Consider the following 21,388-nt stretch of genomic DNA (forward strand, 5'->3'; position numbering starts at 1 on the left):
AAAAAAAAAAAAAAAAAAAAAAACACTAAAAAACCACTGAGCGCCCAAATCTCACTGGACTCCATACTCTGCTCTGGGTCCCTTCTCTTTGTTTTGACTTTGAGAGAGGCACAGGGCCCCAGAGATTCCCCCGACCAGCTGGCTCCTAATCCCAGGTGCTCTGTATGAGGCAGTAATCCATAGTGAGATCCTGGGACTCAGGCTGGTTGCAGGAAAGACCTGGCCCAATTAAACATGCTGTGAAAATTCTTGTAAGAGGGCCTATCACAGCATATGGCCATATATAACCATCGTGTACAAAAAAGGCACTGCCCTGGGGATAGGATGGCAGTTACATGCACACACACGTATGGGCGTGGGGCTGTGAGGGCGAGGTAAGAGCCCCTTGGGCCAAGCCACACTGGAGGAGGTGGAGCAGTGAGGCACCCTCCCCCAAGCTGCCGGTGCAGGATGTGCCTTAAGTACAACTGTGCTCAGGCTTTAAACTCTTCCCTCCCAGAGGTTGTTGAGCAGAGGACTGTGAGGCTGGCGTCAGAAGCAAGGCTTCCTCCTTATTTCCTTAAAAGTAAGAAAGCAGTTCTTTGGCACTCTGCCAATCACTTATACCTGCACAGAGGAAATGCCAAATACACTCCTAACTTGTGTTTTCAGGGGCTCCTGGCTGCTGAGGTGAAGGCAGGGAAATAAAGCTTAAGTGTTAAAAGGGAAGTCACTTGTCAAAAGCCTTTTTAATTTCAAAATAAAAGACAGAAATAGAATGCCACATAAAATAAATGTTATCACCACCAATGATAAGAAATAGACCTCTGCTAAAACTGCATCCCAGTGACAATGCTCTCCCCTCCCTAGAAGTGACCTCTATTCTGACTTTTATGGTAATCACTTTCTTTCTTTGCTTCATAATTTATTACCCCAGTGCGTTCCTAAACAAAATCGTTTAGTTTTGTCTAATTCCCTTCCTTTCTCTTCTTTTTTCTTCCCTCCCCATTCCTCCCCTCCCATCCTTCCTTGTGTTTTCAAGCTCTTTTAATTGGCAGGTTTCTTCTCCATAGAAACCATAATAATTCTTTTAACTCTTGCTCTTAGAGAAAAAACAAAGCATGTTTAGTTACAACTGTTCTCTGAAGCACCTGCCCTTCACAGCTACCCTGCTTTTCTGTGATACTGTACTCAGAGCATTCCCCCCAACATGTGGTGCAGTAGCTTTTAGACTACATGATTTGGAAGCAGATGTACATGATTTTCAATCTTGCCTCAGCCACTTACCTGCTATATATCAAGAGTTTCTTAACCTCTTGGCCTTAGTCTCCTCATCTAAGAAAACTAGAAATAGCAATTCCTCATAGGGTTAGAGGGAGGTTAAATGAGAGAGTACGCTCAAGGTGCCTGGCACAACAGAATTGCTAAATAAATGATCATTGAAACCATCATTGTTTCACATTATTTCATGTGGAAGGATGTAGTTAACTTGAGCAGAGGACAAACAAGTCCTCCCCAGCTTCCCCTGCCCTCTTCTCTGTGACTCCAGCATCGAAGACTCGCCTGGCAGCCATGGTCCTCACAGAAGCCACTGGAGGGCTTGAGTTGGGAGCAGAGGTGGAATGCTAGCCTACACCTGGCTTTTGGAGAGTGTCTTAGCCATCCTTTTTCTTTGTCATATCCTCACCTGCACTTTTCCCTAGTGAGCCAGAGCCCAGGTGCAAGAGTCAGAGATGGGGATCAACACCTAAGTGGTCTTGGGGAGGGGGTCAATACAGCTGAGTAATGCTGAGGCAAGAGCCTCACCTTCCCTGGTCCCCACTTCCCAGTCTTTGTCCCCATTAAACAGTAGCTCCAGAACAGGGCAGCTTTGCATAACCCTGCCCACACCATTCTGCTCATCTGACCACCACTCAATTTCCTACCAAGGACTGGCCAACTACTCAGATGCCAGACCACCAAGACAAACGTGGCTCTGTTCTACAAAGGAACAGAAAGTGAACGTTCCCTATGCTGTCTCATTTAGGGGGTCGTGATTGTCCATCTGGCGGTCTGGGGGTGGGGGTGGTATGTGAAATCTGGCATTTCCCTCCTCTGAAAATTAATAGGGCCAAGTGGAAGAGAAGGTAGAGAGGATGACTCATTCATCATATTCTCTCTACAGAATAAAAAATAACCTATAATATCCTGATTTCTACAATACTACTGCAGGTGTCAATCAGGTTACTATAATCTGGATCGGGGGAACCCTGAGGGCTGTACCCAGTGTTTCTGCTATGGGCATTCAGCCAGCTGCCGCAGCTCTGCAGACTACAGTGTCCATAAGATCACCTCTACCTTTAATCAAGGTAAAGTCTTCCATTTTCTAGGTTTTAGTTTTTGAATGTTGTATAGGGCTTTGTACTTACAGACAACCACCTCCGTATTCACAGGATGGATTCTCTTTAGCAATTCTCTTATAGTATTTAATGTACATTATTTTGTCAGGGCACTCAGGCATACTCTGATGTCTTGAAAAAGTCATAGACTGAAAATAGTTCACTCATATAACTTAAGAGAATAACTACAAAAGACACTAGATTTTTATTTCCCTGAATTTTCCATCCCCATCTATTTCAAAACCACAAAGGAATCATTCATTTGGTTTGGAGAGTGTATAAGAGTCTTCCCGGAATTCACATTCACTAATAATGCTGTTTTCACATATAATAAATGAGCTAATTTATGTGAAATTAGTTCCCAAGCTACATAGCACTATAAAAATATTGGAAATTGATATTATTTCAACACTAAGTCTGAGTTTCCCTTTGAAAAGACTGGACCCTCTCACTTCATTAAGGCCAGAGCCTGTTTATATAAATATAAAAAATGGAAATTACAGGCAGAAGAAAACCTGCTATCTTATCACAAGAGTCAGACTCAAAGATGAGAAATCATAGCAGCTGCGGGGCGGGAGCAGGTGAAGTTGAGACCCACACAGAGAGGTACATGGATAATTTTAAGGACCATTTACAAATGTGGAAATATTGAGAAAACCCCACTTGCTACTCACCACTAGGACTTGTTGGCAAGCGAATCTTTCCTTGTTTAACTTAATAGATGAGGAGGGCTTGTCCAATGCAGATTGATTATGTTTGTGTTCCAGATGTTGATGGCTGGAAGGCTGTCCAACGAAATGGGTCTCCTGCAAAGCTCCAATGGTCGCAGCGCCATCAAGATGTGTTTAGCTCAGCCCGACGACCAGACCCTGTCTATTTTGTGGCTCCTGGTATGTGAGGAATAATTTCTCCCATGGAAGCCAGCTTATAGGACTAGGAAGTCAGGATAGAGAAATCGAGTTAGAAATTGTGGAAACCATATCACTTTGCATTCAGGGTAGCAGCATCTCCAGAAGAGAGTTGGGGGTTAAGCCTGATTTGAGAGTCACTAATAAATGGCCCCAACAGAGTAGAATGAGGTGTCCCAGAGGTCAGACCCTGGTTGAGCTGCCTCCTTTAATCAAATGAGAAGTTTCTATGTTTACCACCAAGGCAAGAAATCAAGGACTGTGGCCAAACCTATGGATCTATTGAGAAACAGGTGGAAAGCAAAAACAAAGCATTTCTTAAAACTTCAAATACTTGCAAGTTAAAAAAAAAAAAATCAGTCAGTGGTATGTGCCTTGGTGGAAAAGCACTGGCTAGAATTCCAACCCCAGTTCATTTCCTTAGCACATATGTGATTCTTGGGCAAGCTGTTCTCTTAACTTCACTGAACTTAAGTTTTCTCTACTGTTAAATGGGAATACTAATGCCTGCCTCCCAGAATTATTGTCAGCAAATGTGATGATATTTATGAAGGCATTCTGTCAACTAAAGCATTATGTAACAAGTCGTGCTATGCTGATACGCCTAGGATTTTTACAAAACAGTCTGTCATAAGGGCCACATCATGAATCATCTAATAGATGGAATTGTCTTATAACAAGGCCCTCTTATCATTTTGGTAACTAACCCTCCTTCATAGCCCAAAGTGTCATAGCTATGTCCAGTACCAGGTCCTGACTCTCCTAGCAAGGAGTTTTGGGGCAGCATGACACAGGACTTCAACAAAAATTGCCGACACCAGTGCAAACTTACATTTGTTTGCCTCTCCAGTTTCACAACTGATCTCAATCTTTTAAAACTCTGTTTCACAGCCAAATTTCTTGGGAATCAACAGGTGAGCTATGGGCAAAGCCTGTCCTTTGACTACCGTGTGGACAGAGGAGGCAGACACCCATCTGCCCACGATGTGATCCTGGAAGGTGCTGGTCTACGGATCACAGCTCCCTTGATGCCACTTGGCAAGACACTGCCTTGTGGGCTCACCAAGACTTACACACTCAGGTAAAAAGAGAGACCACAAGTAGGTCAATTAGAGCAAACTGTGATTGAAGTTTGAGTCCATTCTTTATTTATTCAATCATCATTCATTTGTTCAACAAGCCTTTCTGAGCACCTTTTATGTACCATGAAGGTTGCTATGTGCTCAGAAAGGACATGATTCCTTCCCTCAAGCAGCTGACAGGCTAACAGGAGAGAAAAATGAATAGATAATTACAGTGCAGTTTGTCAAGGGACAGAAATAGACAAGGTAGATACAGAAGTTCTGAGCACATACAGGAGGCATGACTGAACCACACTGGCATGATGAAGGAAAGCTTCCCGGGACCACATGACAAATGTGAAAGGCAGCCCTTTAAGGAAAGAAAAGGGAGGAAAGGTTAACAAGGCAGAGGAAATGCAATGCTTGAAGGTTTTTGCATTTAGAAAATTCCAAATGGTCGAGCATGAGTGGAGCATTAAGTCGGCGAGAGGAGTGCAGTGAGAAGTGAGGTAGGAGAAAGAGGTGGGAGTGACTTTACGGATGTTTTTGTGTGTGTCTACAGGGATTGCATGGGGTTCTGCATGGTGTTTGCAGAGAGGCTGGGGAAGGGAGCTGTGCCTACTAAGTGCTCAGTACTGCACTGAAGGCTGGAAAATAAAGATGGAACATGGTCTTTGCCTTCCAAGAGCTCATGGTCTAGTACAATGTATAACATGTCAAAAAGCAAGCATAATACAGTAGGATAATTGCTTTAGGGGTGGTGCATGTTCATGGGGTCTTGGAAAGTGCCCGATTCTGCCTGGAAGAGTCAAGGAAACCTTCAGGAGGAGGCAATGTGTGAGCTAATAATGGAAAGGTCCACAGGGCTTTTCCAGGGAGAAAAGTCAGAGAAGGGCAACCCTTCTCTGTGAATATATGTGGGGATGCAGAAAGGCATAATATAGGGGAGAACTGGCAAGCAATGGAATACAGCATGTATAGGGAAGATGGGTAGATAACGTTTGCAAAGGTTGGAAAAGGACCCATCATGTTGGGCCTTGTATGTCACATCAAGGAGCTTAGATCTTGTCCATGCTGAAAAGACGATGCAGAGCCATTGAGAGATTGTTAAGTCGAGAAGTGTGATCGTCAGGTGTGAAGGCTAGGTGCAAACACAGGCACCATATGGATGATAGTTTGGGTAGGGCCCTTAACTGGACCATCAGAACACATTCACAGTGGCTCAATGGAGAGTGGTTAGGGGCCTAACCCAGGGCAGAGGTAATGGCAATAGGGAAAAGAAGACCCACAGAATACAAATAAAGAATGTATCAAATATCTGAGTATATGTGTTCTAATGATACACACACACACACACACACACACACACACACACACACACAGAGCTCTCCTGCCTGGAATGCCCATTCCCACCTTCCAGGCTTGGTGAACTTACTCTTTGAGATTCAGCTTCCATGTTCTTCCTTTGTATTAGCCTTCTCAGAATCCCAGGTAAAGTTGCAGTCACTTTGTGTTTCCATGGCACTCTGTGCATGCATTTGTTATAGCATTCATGGCATCTTATTATAACTGTATGTCTACCCACCCGACTCCCCTGGCTGGATGGTGATCACCTCTCCCTGTTGTCTTTGTGTCCTCCAGCCTAACATAGCTTCTAGCCCAAACCAAGTGCACAGTGAACTTTTGTTTAACAAATCAGTGAATGAAATGAAGGTGGGTAGAGTTGTTCCTGTATGAGATACTTCGGTAAAAAACAAAATGAAATTTAGAAGAACAGCACAGGGGCTGGTGATATGTTATAGTGAGCCACTACGATGCCAAATTAAAAAGTATTAAATGTGGACAATGTAAAAGTGGAAGCTGGTTTTTGAAAAAAGTAAGTAAAATGTGCTCAGATAACAAAGAAATGATTTTTTTTTTTTTTTTTTAAATCAATGGTTGCTCTTGAGAATCAGAACTTCTGGAACGTGGAGATATTCCTAATACTAGCTTATGGGTGGCCAAGAATAGAAAGTGGTGTCTGAGGACTTGGGATCAACATGGTTTCAGGTGACGTCACCCCTGGATCTGGACTTCCCACACTGGGATGCCCTCCATCACTTTCTCTGGGGTTTGCCCTCCCCATGGAGTGAGGAAGGTCCAAGTACATGCCTATGAAAAGGTGGCTGTCAGTCCTGTGCCCCCTTCTAAGCAGGACTGGGAAGGGGCTTAGCTGTTCCCATATCCTCAGGCATAATTTATAACAGGTAGGTATGTGGTAAGAATCGGATTTTTAAAGCTTTTGATTTTAAATTATGCAGGTTAAATGAGCATCCAAGCAGTAATTGGAGCCCCCAGCTGAGTTACTTTGAGTATCGAAGGTTACTGCGGAATCTCACAGCCCTCCGCATCCGAGCTACATATGGAGAATACAGTAAGTGGCTAAGAGAAATTAATTTCTCTCTTCTTAGGTTTTAGTGTAATTTGATTCAGCTGTCTAAGGTGGTGGCAGTCTCCAAACAAGTAGGTAAGTTAGTTGATGATTCTGACCTAGAATAATTGATTCGATCTGAATTTTTATATTCTAGAAGCTTTTTTAGAAGAAATGTTCTCTAAAAAGACGTCAGCACCCAGCACCAGTGAAGGGTGAATGACGCTACCTTGCTAAAAGGGCCACTTAATTTTTTTAAAGCTGATTATCTGAGAAAGATAATCTACAATAAATGGACACATTTCCTTAGCTAGGAAATGGTGCCTACGACACAGTCTTATTTGTTCCTTGAGCAGCTTTTCCTTTTGAGATTATACTCTATGCTACCCTGTTTGAGTCATCATGTATTCTATTAATTCCTTTGTTTTTTGTTTTTTTGAATTTTACATGTTGGGTCCTCCTAATCCCAAATGGAATTATTTAACAAGAGTTCCTTAAGCTTTTCTGCACTCACTCACGTAAAAAGCAAGCATGGCTAGCATGCACTATTTCCATGTCACTGATGCAGCAAATAAAGCCGGAAGCCGAAACATGTAACAATGTATTGACTCTTACTGTATGCCAGGTAGATTATAATACATGCATTATCTAATTTAATTTTCACAACAGACATAGGAGATAAATACCACTGTTACTTCTTGTCTATAGTTGAGGAAACACAGTCATGGAGAGGCTAAGGGACTTGCCCAATTTACACAGCTAGGGAAGGTGGAGTCAGAATTTAAGCCCTGGGTTTTCTGACCCCAGAGCCTGTGTGCTCAGTCACAGTGGGGGACTGCTATACCTCTCTACATGGCATGATGTATGAACACCACCTGTCTTTGTTAGGGAGTTAAAAAAAAAATCCCAAGAGAGATCTGACTTGAGATCTTCAGGCTGTACCACTTGCAACTTCTAAACTGTTCTCTCAATTGCAGGTACTGGGTACATTGACAATGTGACCCTGATTTCAGCCCGACCCGTCTCTGGAGCCCCGGCACCCTGGGTTGAACAGTGTATATGTCCTGTTGGGTACAAGGGGCAATTCTGCCAGGATTGTGCTTCTGGCTACAAGAGAGATTCAGCGAAACTGGGGCCTTTTGGCACCTGTATTCCTTGTAACTGTCAAGGGGGAGGGGCCTGTGATCCAGACACAGGTGAGTGAAATGACACCTGGACCAGGTGGCTGGGGTGTCGTGTGGAGGAGAGAGAGCTGTGTAAGAAAGACCATGGCTAAACTCACATCAGAGGTGGGAAAGGATTAAGGAGAGCTGAGCTGGAGTCAGGGAAGATGGACATGGTGCCTTATTACACTCAATCCTATTCATTGTGGAAATGCCACAAGGTTGTGAGAAAGGTGCCAGGTTACAGGAAATGGTCGTCATGGTTCGGTGCTGAGTATGGGAGTTGGTGTCGAGTTGCAAGAATTGTGTGGGGAGATCAAAGACAAGTCCGGGTCTAAATGAATGTGCAGACAAGTGGTGTCAGGCCACAGAGAACATGGGGAACAGTGTTAAGTTATGGACAGTAAAAGAAGTGGGTGTCTACTTTGGATAGGGGAGCAAGGGTGAAATTCAGGGCCTTGGTCATGTGTAGATTTGGTTCTGTTGCAAGGGTGAATGCCAGTGCTCAGGCACTTTGACATTCTCTGCTCTGACCCATGTTGAAGGAAATGTATTGTCTGACCCTGCTCACTTCTCTGCCCCTCCACTCTTCTACCCCCAGGAGATTGTTACTCAGGGGATGAGAATCCTGACATTGAGTGTGCTGACTGCCCAATTGGTTTCTACAATGATCCACACGACCCCCGCAGCTGCAAGCCATGTCCCTGTCATAACGGGTTCAGCTGCTCAGTGATGCCAGAGACAGAGGAGGTGGTGTGCAATAACTGCCCTCCCGGGGTCACCGGTAAGGCCACGGGTCTGCTCTGCTACCTGCTTCCTCCTGTCCTGATGCCATGAATGTGTGCAAATAGCTTCTATTCTGAGGAATTTCTAGGAAATTGTAATGACTTCGGGTTCACCTAAATGTGCTCACTCGAAAGATAATATCTTAAAGATAAGATACTGCGATGCCCAAGAGGTAAAGTGGATTAAGCAAGAGCAGAGTGCAATAATGGGAGAAAACACCTGAAGCTTTTTTGAGAGGTTTGTCATTAGAAGATGACATTTTCAGACCAAGCACATGGTTTGTTTCTTAATGAACTGAGATAAAGAGGGAAAACTTAGTGACCTCTTAAATGTCACATCCTTCTGCTGGTCAGTCTGAAAGAAGAATGGATTCTTCAGCAGCCATTTTGGGGGTATTGTTCAAAACCTTACTACTTCTGTGGAGCTGCCTGCTTTTAAGCCTCCTAGTGGCGCTGCTGTGTTCTGCAACCTGCGGTGGGCATGGAGTGAGAGGGCCAGCCCTGCCTTGCGCACCTGCTCCTGAGGGCTTTGTTCGGGGGTCCCTGGAGAAGCACATTTCTCTGGTTCTTCTAGAGGGTGACTTGCAATTTTAGGCCTCTGCATCTGGTCTTCCTCCCGATGGATGTCGACCTAGGCTTGGTCATTTGTTCCTTCCCAGGTGCCCGCTGTGAGCTCTGTGCTGATGGCTACTTTGGGGACCCCTTTGGTGAACATGGCCCAGTGAGGCCTTGTCAGCCCTGTCAATGCAACAACAATGTGGACCCCAGTGCCTCTGGGAACTGTGACCGGCTGACAGGCAGGTGTCTGAAGTGTATCCACAACACAGCCGGCATCTACTGCGACCAGTGCAAAGCAGGCTACTTCGGGGACCCGTTGGCTCCCAATCCAGCAGAAAAGTGTCGAGGTAGGACTCCACCCCAGGCAGGCTGTGTCTGTGTGTGCCTGTGTACACATGCACTTGCTTGCCATCTAAGCAGGGGCAATGGCAGTTCATATCGCGATGTTACTTTGGTTCTCTGACCAAATTGACCCGTGAGCACCTTGGGCCTTTCTTCATCTGTCAAAGGCCTTAAGACAGGTTTCCCCTGTAGCCAGGTCTGGAAGACAGAGCTAGGTTAAAGCTGGGTGGGAGAAGTGAAAAGGGTCAGGTTTACATTCCTACGCAGAAGGGGAGATAACACGGGGCCATATCCTATGCCCAATCCCAAGCAGCGAGACAGGGAAGTGGCCGCCAAACCTGCTGTAGGAGAGTAATAAATGACTCGAGAGTAAACCTGAGCAAACTCAAGTGGGAAGGGGAGTGGGCTGTAAAGTAGTTTAAGAGACTGTCTCAGAAGTCAGCATAATTGATGTATAGAAAGGTAACAGTCGAAAGTTCTCCAAACGAGACAGCTTCAAAGTAGCAGCTGTAGTGGAGCATTCCTGAGGCCTGCTGCAGATCAAAGCATGAATGTGCAGACCGGTCCTCTTGCCCAGCTCTGCTTTCAAATCTTTGTACATGTTATATTCTAGAGGCAAGTTCCGTTCTAGAGGAGCTGGCCTGCCCCACAGACTCACTCCTCAGTCCCAGGCTGACCTTGGTTCCCAGAACTCAGGATTTTGTTCACCCTAACTTTGTTTATAAAGTCCAGAATGGGGTCAGGCATGGTGGCTCACGCCTGTAGTCCCAGCACTTTGGGAGGCCGAGGCGAGTGGATCACCTGAGGTTGTGAGTTCAAGACCAGCCTGGCCAACATGGTGAAACCCCATCTCTACTAAAAATACAAATATTAGCTGGATGTGGTGGTGGGAGCCTGGAATCCCAGCTACTCAGGAGGCTGAGGCACAAGAATCTCTTGAACCCAGGAGGCAGAGGTTGCAGTGAGCCGAGATCATGTCACTGCACTCCAGCCTGGGCAACAGCACAAGAGTCTGTCTCAAAAAAAAAAAAAAGTCCAGAACCACTCTGGACAACCAGGTTGGAAGACTCTTTGTTCCTCATGAAGACCCGGAGGTTTGCATGGAGCTCACAGCCTCCCATTCACACCAGAGTCTCCACTTTGAAGTGCTTGAGGACCTCTGCAACCTGAGGCTTCTACTTAGTGGTACAAATCCCTTGGGGAATTCTGGACCAGACCAGCCCAGACCCCAATCTCTGGGTTGGCTGTGATGTGCTAGAAAGCACCTCATGAGAGGAAAAGCCCATATGACACCAGCAGGACTGAGTTCAAGTCCAGTTTTGTAACATACCTATTATATTGTGCTAATTATGCCAATTACTCCCTCTGAGCCTCAGTTTGCTCATATGTATGATTAATATTTAACTTAAAGTGGTGGATAAAAGACAGCCCACTATACACACTATAATTCTAGTTATATATTCTAACTATATTCTGTCTTTAATTGTAGCTGTAATTCTAGGTTACTAACAGAAATTTCACTGGCTTTATACCACACATTTCTTCACTCAACTATCCTTTATCAAGCACATACCATGTACCCAGTGTGGACCTAGATACTGAGGCTATAATGGTGAATAAGTCATCCCAACTCTCGAAGAGTTTCTATGATAATAAGGAAGATACACAAATATGTATGCAAATAATGACAACACACTTAGATATATAATCAGCGTTTTGTGCGCCCTGAAGATAGAACAACCCAGAGAATCACTGTCACCCAGAGAATCACTGTAATCATCAAAGTGTCTCACCCACTATTATATCCTTAACTCCTATAACAGAACCTGGCTTAATCAATTTGATTGAATGAGTAAAGGTATTACTTTCTTAACTATTTCCTACACCAGAGGCCGCAGAACAGAGGAAAGAACATTGGCCCTTCCTGAGCTTTCATTGTTGCTTGCCATTTACTTGCCATGTAATGTCAGGCAAATTACTCAGCTTCCCTGAGCTCACATTCCTCATCCGCAAAATAGAGGGGGATGTCTACATCTGGCATGTAATGGGCCCAGAAGAAATGTTATTCACCTTGAAAGCAAAGCCAGAGTGCCTGCAGAATATCTAACAGGCTTTTAGTTTAACAGGGGGAGGAAAATGAGCACTGCCAGAAAGGCTATAATCTCCCCGCAGGCACACACACCAGGCAAACCTGCCTCATGATTCCTAAGACCTATCTGTATTAAGAAGGTGCATGGAGGCGTAGAAGGATTCTTTGCTGTTGGAGGCTTGATCTCCTTCCTTGTATCTTTGCTCTACCTCCAGTTTCTAGACTAGTTTGATGTGAATGCTCCATTTGTCTGTCTTTTGTCTCTAGCTTGCAACTGCAACCCCATGGGCTCAGAGCCTGTAGAATGTCGAAGTGATGGCACCTGTGTTTGTAAGCCAGGATTTGGTGGCCCCAACTGTGAGCATGGAGCATTCAGCTGTCCAGCTTGCTATAATCAAGTGAAGATTCAGGTATGCGTTCTTCTCTTTGCCACCCCTAACCCCACAGAATCAAATCCTTAAGTGTCCACTGGTTGGTTCTGTCACAGATCTAGGACCCTCCTAGTCTCCTGAGGATGAGAGTGTGATTACTATTTCTTTCTTTAAAAATTGCTGTATTAAAAATTTCTGTATAGTGATAATACTTCAGGTTTATGTTCTTATATATGCCATTTTCAAAACCTCTTTTGCAGATACTGTTTCATTTGGCACTAATGATAACTTAGTTGAGTTGAATGGAAAAGTATTCTGACCTCAGTTTTCATTGGTCAAATAAAGTCTCAAAATACTTGAAATTTTTCAAAGTGATATGGCTAGGTGGAACTCGGAATCCCACCCATGTCCTCTAACTGAGTTCAGGGCTCTTCCCACTATAATATGTCACTTTCCAGCTCAATTTTTTTTTTCAACAGATGTCTTTGTAAAACAAATGAAGAAAAACATAAACATAAAAGATATCAGGAGTCCAGAAAGTATCAAGGCTTCCCAAACAAGAATGGCCTCCAGAAATTTCTCATTTGAATTCCAGAGAGGAATGAACTTGATGTTCTTGTTAATTATTAACTATTTTTCTTCCTGGAGTGAGGATTGGGGAAGACAAAGGTCCAAACAGAACTCCAAGTGTAGAACAAACTCAACTTGTTTTTTAAACTGATCTATTTAACAAGCCTTTTACGTATTTCCTTTGTGTCAGACACTGTTCTCTTGTCTCTAGCTTGCAACTGCTTTCACTTTACAAATACTAACTGCATAGTAAAGCTTGAACTTTACAGATGTTAACCCAGGTAGTCCAAGTAATAACTTTAGGAGATGCTATTCTTATTTTCATTATCCTAATTTTATAGATAAAGAAAGTGACTTGCCCAAAGTCATACAGCTAGTGAGTAGTGAGGCCAGGATTCAAACTCAAGGACTCTAGGCTCCAGGGTCTAAAATTTTAACCACCATGACATGCTAAGCGTTTCTGGACTTTTGGTATTATCCCCAGGGTACCTGGTATTGGACAATCCCTTGGGTACGTGGTCTCCACCCTCTGTTCTGATCTTTCTTTTGTGGTTTCAGATGGATCAGTTTATGCAGCAGCTTCAGAGAATGGAGGCCCTGATTTCAAAGGCTCAGGGTGGTGATGGAGCAGTACTTGATACAGAGCTGGAAGGCAGGATGCAGCAGGCTGAGCAGGCCCTTCGGGACATTCTGAGAGATGCCCAGATTTCAGAAGGTGATGAAGGCCAAATTCCCTTCAGACAGAGGAGAATTCATAGTCCTAGAAGGAATGGCTACGTTAGGTCATAAAATCTTCTATGGTTATCAGTTCAGCAAATATCTCCAACCAGCCCTTGCAGAAGTGGAAGGACTGTCTGTGACATTCCCCCTGGGACTTGAATGATGGAGATAAAAGAATGGTTGCATGCATTTCTCTATTGTGCTTTTGTCATTTGGCCATAAGCCAGTCAACCCTCCGTTATGTTTGCTAACTCTATGCTGACCCAGAAAGTGCTCATGCTCCCTTTCCTTCTTTGCTTTCAGGTGCTAGCAGATCCCTTGGTCTCCAGTTGGCCAAGGTGAGGAGCCAAGAGAACAGCTACCGGAGCCGCCTGGATGACCTCAAGATGACTGTGGAAAGAGTTCGGGCCCTGGGAAGTCAGTACCAGAACCAAGTTCGGGATACTCACAGGCTCATCACTCAGATGCAACTGAGCCTGGCAGAAAGTGAAGCTTCCTTGGGAAACACTGTAGGTTTTGCTGGGCTAGGGTATTGAGAATTACTGCTGTGTTGGGAGATCTACTTCTAGATCTCACTGACTCACTTTGTTTTCTCAGTGGCTCACTTTCTGATTCTGATCTACCTGACAGGTGGTTGGACTTCTGTTCCTTGCAACAGTCACATCTATTTATGTCTTTGGCCTTCTGCAGTTTCCTATTTTACTGCGTTATGTTCTTCTCCCTAGTTCATTTATTTCTAACTACATCCTCATCTTGGCCCTGCCTCACCTCCCTTCTGCCTATCTCCTAGCTTGTTAACTCCCAGAGGGTAGGATTTACTTTAGTTCATATTTACTTTCTCAGCCTACAGTACAGTGTATAGCTGTGGCAAATGTCTGGTGCATGAACGAATGGATGAATGAATGAATGAATGAAAAGGAAGAAAAGAAAGAAGGAAGAAAGGAGGAAGGAAGGGACAGAGGGAAAGAAGGACAAAGGAAGAGAGGAAGGAAGGAAGGAAGGGAGGGAGGGAGGGAGGGAGCCCAATAAAGACATGGTTTTGAAAATGGGAAAAAAATGCTGCCAATATGATTTTCTTAATGTAGTTTGTAATGTGATAGGAGGGAGAGATTTGATTGAGCACTCTTCTATTTCTGAATGAAGAAGGCTATGGTGACAGTAATGTAAATGGATGGGTGGGAGATGAATAGAGGAAGTGGAATGATAATCAGATACTATAATAAGGAAGTTACATTGAAAATAATGTGTATTGATTGTTTCCTTTATTACGAAAATGTTTGCTGTAGAAAATAAATAAAAATTCTCTATGATCCCATTATTATCAAATAACTACTGTTAAAACTTGGAATATATTCTACTGGACTTTAAATTCATACAAAATATGTACATGTATGTATTTTATTTTAATTCTTTTGGCTCCCAGCAAGAAAAGAATTTTTGTTTTGTTTGTTGTTGTTTTGGGGTTTTTTTATGTATATATATTTTAATGCATCTATACAGACTTTTTTGAACTTCGATTTCTTTGTTCTTGTCTATACATACTTTTTTTTTTTTTTTGAGATGGAGTTTTGCTCTTGTTGCCCAGGCTGGAGTACAATGGTGCGATCTTGGCTCACTGCAACCTTCACCTCCCAGGTTCAGGCAATTCTCCTGCCTCAGCCTCCCGAGTAGCTGGGATCACAGGCGTCTGCCACCATGTCTGGCTAATTATTGCATTTTTGGTAGGAATGGGGTTTCACCATGTTGGTCAGGCTGAACTCCTGACCTCAGGTGATTCACCCGCCCCGGTCTCCCAAAGTGCTGGGATTACAGGTAGGAGCCACCACACCCAGCCTATACATACTTTTTAAAAATAGAATGATAATAGTGAATAGAGGCATGGTGTAAGTGTCAGCGTGTGGAACCCTGTGTGACTAATGACAAGTGGTTCTGACAGGACAGATGCTGCACCTGCTTAAGTTCCATGGCCAAGTGCAAATCCTTAACCGATTCGCCTTAACCGATTCTCCTTTTCCCACAGAACATTCCTGCCTCAGACCACTACGTGGGGCCAAATGGCTTTAAAAGTCTGGCTCAGGAGGCCACGAGATTAGCAGAAAGGTGAGCAGCATTAGAGGGCACCTCTGCTTCAAGCCGTCTCTGCCAGGTCAGACTTGAATAAGACGGTAGGGTATCAGGGATCCAAGCATCATATTTATTCTCTCCAGGCTCCTTTGCAGCCATTCCCTACCTTGAAACCAATTTTTAACCACTTGGCTTTTACTGCATGTGAGTGGCCACTGGGCAGGGTCATTTGGCAGGAGTTGGGGGTGAGGGTGTTTCTTTCCCACATTTCCCTATGACTCACAGTATGGCTGTGGTGTATGTCAGATGTGATTCCTCCGTCCACGTGAAATGAATCAGCCCTTGGCAGAGAAAGCTCTGCAGCTTTCAGGGACTCCCACACCAAGCCTGGGAACAAGTAGCAACGAGTTGTTTGTTAGCCTGTGGGGGCCAAGACTGCAGAGGGGGATCTTCCTCCTGAAAACCGGCTCTGCAGGGCCCCAATGATAACATGCATCTCCCTTCATCCTTGACTCTGACTAGAAATCCTATGGTGTTTAAAGGGTTTGCTGGTAGGGGAGTGCTCAGCAGGGTGGCAGACTCTGTTAATCCCAAGTGGAATTCAGTCAGCGGAAGAGGGCTGATTTGTGTATTTGTAACATGAGCTGCCTCCTGAGCGCATTGATTTTTGGTTTTGTTTCTTTGGGTTTTTTTCAAAAAAGCACTTTTTAGAACCAGGAGGAACCAAAAGTATCCAGGGAACTTTTATAGACATGCTTTGTCTCCCTGGTGGTGGGTCCAGTTTAGAGCTGAAGCGAAAGTGAGTAGGGGTTGAATCCTGGGTGAAATAAGACCTAGAGGTTTCTTCCTGCAGCAGACAACTTACAGATGCAGTGTTTTATCACCTGAGACTGCTCCCACCCATCTCCACCCTCCACTCCGCTCCGGGCCTCCAGTGATTATGCCATAAACGGAAAAGATCATTACAAGGTCTATGACATGAGGCGAATTCTCCAAAACACCTTCTGCTTCTTGATAGCGCCTCTAATTCCATGTAATTTGGGTCAGTTCTGTAGGGTTTTTCTAAATCAAACCAGCTCCCGTACTCTTTGCCCTTCGTTTAACTGAACGACCTAAAGGAAGCCCTTTGTGTGAAAACTCTTATTCTTTTGTTTTTAATCCTTTCAGCCACGTTGAGTCGGCCAGTAACATGGAGCAACTGACAAAAGAAACTGAGGACTATTCCAAACAAGCCCTCTCACTGGTGCACAAGGCCCTCCATGAAGGAGGCGGAAGCGGAAGCGGTAACCGGGACGGTGCTGTGGTGCAGGGGGTTGTGGAAAAGTACGTTCCTACGGGTCCTCCCGTGGCTCATTATACCTTGGATACTCACAGGGCAAAAGGCTAACTGTACTTGAGGGGCACCGTACTAGCTGTAAAAACATATTATTAATGAGAATAAGAGGGCCAAAAACATGGGAATTTTACTTTGGAGAAAAGTAGATATTTTAAGACTGGAAGAAAAAAAGGTTGGTTAGTCTAAATAAAATTTATGTTTTGATTGTGATTACAATACTTGGAGGTATGGTCACTCTCTGGTGTATGAAGGGTGTGAGTAAACCCATCTGATGGCATGGAGAGATATAAAAATACAGAAATATATTTCTGTTATCAAGAAGTGGGGAACTTGGGATTGAATTTTTCTGACCCAACCTGTATAAATTAAAAGGCTTATGTTTAGTGGAGAGGGACACGTATCTGATAAATAATTTTATTTGGTTCTTCTGGTTATTCCAACTACATACTTTCAAGACAACAGGGTGAAATTTTGCTTTTATTAAGAAAAAAAGGGGGGCTGGGTGTGGTGGTTCACTGTTGTAGTCTCAGCTACTTGGGAGGCTGAATTGGGAGGATTGCTTGAGTGTGGGAGGATGAGGCTGCAGTGAGCTGTGATCACGCCACTGCACTCCAGCCTGGACAACAGAGTGAAACCCTGTCTCAAAAAAAAAAAAAAGAATTCTCAAAGTCATCTTTTGTTACTGCGCCCTCCCCACCCCACCCCCAATACCAGATTGGAGAAAACCAAGTCCCTGGCCCAGCAGTTGACAAGGGAGGCCACTCAAGCGGAAACTGAAGCAGATAGGTCTTATCAGCACAGTCTCCGCCTCCTGGATTCAGTGTCTCAGCTTCAGGGAGTCAATGATCAGTCCTTTCAGGTGAGGGCATCCGGCCTGTGTGCTTGACATACAGGAGGGCCGTAAATACTTTCCTCTCTGGGGGTGCCATAATATTGTTCAACCATTCAGTTTTTTCTCCATGTTGACCATTTCTATTTTAGAGTGGGAAGAGTATTTAGCCTTCTCATTATCCATTTCCTTGTTCTTAAACCCCAATCCTAGTCTCTGGAAAGGCTTTGACCCATACTAAGCCTATTACTGGATAAAAGTTTTATGTATCTTCCTTAGTTCTGGGGACTGTTGAAATCTGTGGGAAATTTTTATAAAGTTTTTTGTTTACACTTGAGTCCAACCTATAGTATATCTCTATGTATAGCCACTCGGAGATGACTTGTTCTCAAAAGTTTTGCATTGTTTCTGCCATCAGTTCCCTTAACAATTCCAAACTTATTCGATTAAGAAAATTTTGTTTACTACCTACAGAAAAAAATTCACAATTCCCATGGATATATGTTCCCATGAATATATAAACTAACATGTAAAAATTTTAAAAATAAAAAAGAACAAACACAAAGCCTGTTTGACATTGAGGGGACCTGCTGCCTTACTTTCATGGGGCATACTGACTCATTTCTGTTAGGTTTGGGGCCTGGATGGCTAGTGACTATTTTCTTGGCTTCTTAAGGCTGTTGCTATTTTCAAACAATGGTGCCAGGTCCTAACAAAGCTGATGTGGTAACTGGTAAGCAGAAGTCAGACTCCTTGGTTTCTTTGGGCTCACAGGTGGAAGAAGCAAAGAGGATCAAACAAAAAGCTGATTCACTCTCAAGCCTGGTGACCAGGCATATGGATGAGTTCAAACGTGCACAAAAGAATCTGGGAGACTGGGAAGAAGAAACACAGCAGCTCTTACAGAATGGAAAGAATGGGAGAGAGGTATTATTTTGTTAATTCATTAACTCAGTAAACATGTACTGAATGCCTACCATATGAATACATATGGCAAGAAGAATAATCAAAAGCTCTCTGACCAGGCACGGTGGCTCATCCCTATAATCCCAGCACTTTTAGAGACCAAGCCGAGAGGATCACTTGAACTCAGGAGTTTGAGACCAGCATAGGCAACATAGTGAGGCCCTTATCTCTACAAAAAATAAAAAATAAAAAAATAGCTGGGCATGATGACACATGCCTATAGTCCTAGCTACTTGAGAGGCTGAGGTGAGAGGATCACTTGAGCTCAGGAATTCGAGTGAGCCATGATTACATCACTGTACTCCAGCCTGGGTGACAGAGCAAGACCTTGTTTCTGGAAAAATCAACAATGAAGGCACTGCTTATGGAAGAAGTAACAGTTGCAGAGATCTTGGTGTGATTAGCTCAACTCTACCCAGTGAGTCAGCTCTCAAACCTAGGAATAGGACCTAGGCCTCTTGGGTCTAATTTTGGTCTAGCTCAGTCTACTACTTGACTTCAGGAAATATCTAGAGTTTAAAATTATGATTTATAAAACTGTTCCTGTCCCTGATAGTGGACTAGAGTTTGACCGTTCTCTATATGGAATGTGTTGTGGACTTATAAAGTTTGCTCTGTCCCAGATTGTAGAGGGGTTTGCTACAGCACCCCTAGACTCTACAGTGAATCACAACAATCTGCTGTCATGAAAAGAAATGTGTCAGAGTGATTTTGCCAGCAGGAATGTACTTCCTCTAATCTTGTTCTGTCTGCCTTTTTATAGAAATCAGATCAGCTGCTTTCCCGTGCCAATCTTGCTAAAAGCAGAGCACAAGAAGCACTAAGTATGGGCAATGCCACTTTTTATGAAGTTGAGAGCATCCTTAAAAACCTCAGAGGTTAGTACTTCATGGTTCAGGTCACTTGAGTATTTTAAGGGTATAGCCATGACCGATTTCCTTTGAATTCTTGTATATCTCTTGAAGTGGCAGGTATATTGGGATCCTTAGTAAATATATTTCTAAATAAAATATTAATACATTAATATTTAATGTAGTAGTAATAATAGAGCTAGATGTCAGAAGTTTTGAGTTCTGATTTCTGCTGGGCCACCTGACCAGGCCAGACTAGCTGTGTGACCATAGGCAAGTCATGTAACCTTTCCTAAGAACCTAATATCTTCCTCTTTAGAGACAAGGTTAAACTATGTGATCTCTAAGGTCCTTCACAGATGCAACATACCACTACTGTACAGACATTTTTCCTTTTCCTCTGTAGTCTGGTTGGTTCCAGTATGGAGCTGATATGTTTCTTTGTGGTGATAACAGAGCAACCTTTGTCACTGCATCTAGATCCCAGGAGATTTGGATTTGTGCCTTGCAGAGATTTCATTAAAACATCAGGCTTCTTCAGTAAAGCACAAAAGAGAAACATTCCTAAAATTTTGGAATTTTTTTCATGGAAAGTACCTCTCTATCCATTCAAACCTAAACCCAATTCTTATCGTTGGAGCTTAGGGCTTAAAGCTTTGGCTTGATGCTTTGGGCTTCAAAGATTCTACCTGCTTCTGATCCACTCTGCAGTTTTGATACTCTTGCAGTGCTGTGGAACTTGGGCTGATTGTCGGTTTCTCTAAACAACAGAATAATTATAACCCCTCCAATGCATCTTTTAAGATGCTTTCTCTTAGATAAGACAGTTAATTCCAGCTGCAACTTCCCACACCCTCACCCCCAGTCAGTAATAACACTTTCAGGAATTTTTCTTTACAACATCAGCCCCTTTCATTCATTTGTAAGTTTGCTTTCATCTTCATGGCAGTGTTTTCTTCATTTCAGAGTTTGACCTGCAGGTGGACAACAGAAAAGCAGAAGCTGAAGAAGCCATGAAGAGACTCTCCTACATCAGCCAGAAGGTTTCAGACGCCAGTGACAAGACCCGGCAAGCAGAAAGAGCCCTGGGGAGTGCTGCTGCTGACGCACAGAGGGCAAAGAATGGGGCCAGGGAGGCCCTGGAGATCTCCAGTGAGATTGAACAGGTAAAAGAGAAATCGACATGTGTGTTGGTACCGGTAGCACCAAACACAAGGGTGGTGTGGAGGGAAAGAGAGCATTGAGCTTATTTTAACCTCTGAGGCTCAGAGCCCTGCTGTGGTCCATGGCAGCCCCAGATTAAAAGACTATGACAGCAAAGAGGCATGACAGAGAATGATGTGTTTTTTGTCCTCTGGGTTTTCCCAAATGGTTCCTAACTCTGTTCAACATTTGGTGAGCGTTGAATTGAGACGGAAGCAATGTCTTGCCGCTGACCTTCCTAGTCCCTAAAACATACCCCAAATTGTTTGCCAAGCTTGTTTGAGGCAAAGCTTGGCAAAGGGTGTGTCCCTAAGTCTGATTCTCTCATTATTCATCTAACTTACTCCATCAGGGCCTGGCTGCAGCTGTATTTTTTCTACGGTTGTCTTTGGGATGCTTTTGTACCTCACCCCTATCTCTCCTTCCGTCCCTGGCTCCTTTTCTTCTCCCAGGAGATTGGGAGTCTGAACTTGGAAGCCAATGTGACAGCAGATGGAGCCTTGGCCATGGAAAAGGGACTGGCCTCTCTTAAGACTGAGATGAGGGAAGTGGAAGGAGAGCTGGAAAGGAAGGAGCTGGAGTTTGACACGAATATGGATGCAGTACAGATGGTGAGTTCCTGTTGCTTTCAACAGGAGATCCCTTTCAACTTGCCAGCATGGAAAATACCTTTTCAAGGCTGGTTTGTGCTTATTTGTCCACAGGTGATTACAGAAGCCCAGAAGGTTGACACCAGAGCCAAGAACACTGGGGTTACAATCCAAGACACACTCAACACATTGGATGGCCTCCTGCATCTGATGGG

The 21,388-nt window shown here is 43.9% G+C and overlaps 1 protein-coding gene and 1 long non-coding RNA gene across 2 annotated transcripts in view; one reads left to right on the forward strand and one right to left on the reverse strand.

Moving 5' to 3' along the window:
* The window catches only part of LAMC2 (laminin subunit gamma 2), a 60,796-nt gene that overhangs the window by 34,927 nt on the left and 4,481 nt on the right, over window positions 1-21,388 (forward strand). Inside the window, exons 5-22 of the mRNA XM_017848110.1 lie at window positions 2,191-2,327; window positions 3,125-3,247; window positions 4,157-4,346; window positions 6,627-6,739; window positions 7,714-7,932; window positions 8,501-8,683; window positions 9,344-9,589; window positions 11,941-12,083; window positions 13,173-13,329; window positions 13,638-13,843; window positions 15,355-15,434; window positions 16,566-16,721; window positions 17,449-17,593; window positions 18,338-18,490; window positions 19,293-19,407; window positions 20,347-20,546; window positions 21,036-21,194; window positions 21,288-21,387. Coding sequence (XP_017703599.1) covers window positions 2,191-2,327; window positions 3,125-3,247; window positions 4,157-4,346; window positions 6,627-6,739; window positions 7,714-7,932; window positions 8,501-8,683; window positions 9,344-9,589; window positions 11,941-12,083; window positions 13,173-13,329; window positions 13,638-13,843; window positions 15,355-15,434; window positions 16,566-16,721; window positions 17,449-17,593; window positions 18,338-18,490; window positions 19,293-19,407; window positions 20,347-20,546; window positions 21,036-21,194; window positions 21,288-21,387 — 2,825 coding nt within the window. The remainder of the gene's footprint in view (window positions 1-2,190; window positions 2,328-3,124; window positions 3,248-4,156; window positions 4,347-6,626; window positions 6,740-7,713; window positions 7,933-8,500; window positions 8,684-9,343; window positions 9,590-11,940; window positions 12,084-13,172; window positions 13,330-13,637; window positions 13,844-15,354; window positions 15,435-16,565; window positions 16,722-17,448; window positions 17,594-18,337; window positions 18,491-19,292; window positions 19,408-20,346; window positions 20,547-21,035; window positions 21,195-21,287; window position 21,388) is intronic.
* On the reverse strand, window positions 13,289-16,558 carry LOC108512737 (uncharacterized). The gene is made up of 3 exons (XR_001880681.1): window positions 16,365-16,558; window positions 15,682-15,785; window positions 13,289-13,374 (listed from the first exon to the last, which is right to left on the reverse strand). It is a non-coding gene; the product is annotated as an uncharacterized LOC108512737 (long non-coding RNA).

The sequence above is a fragment of the Rhinopithecus bieti genome, unplaced genomic scaffold, assembly GCF_001698545.2.
Source record: "Rhinopithecus bieti isolate Rb0 unplaced genomic scaffold, ASM169854v2 scaffold_27006, whole genome shotgun sequence".
Classification (NCBI taxonomy): domain Eukaryota; kingdom Metazoa; phylum Chordata; class Mammalia; order Primates; family Cercopithecidae; genus Rhinopithecus; species Rhinopithecus bieti.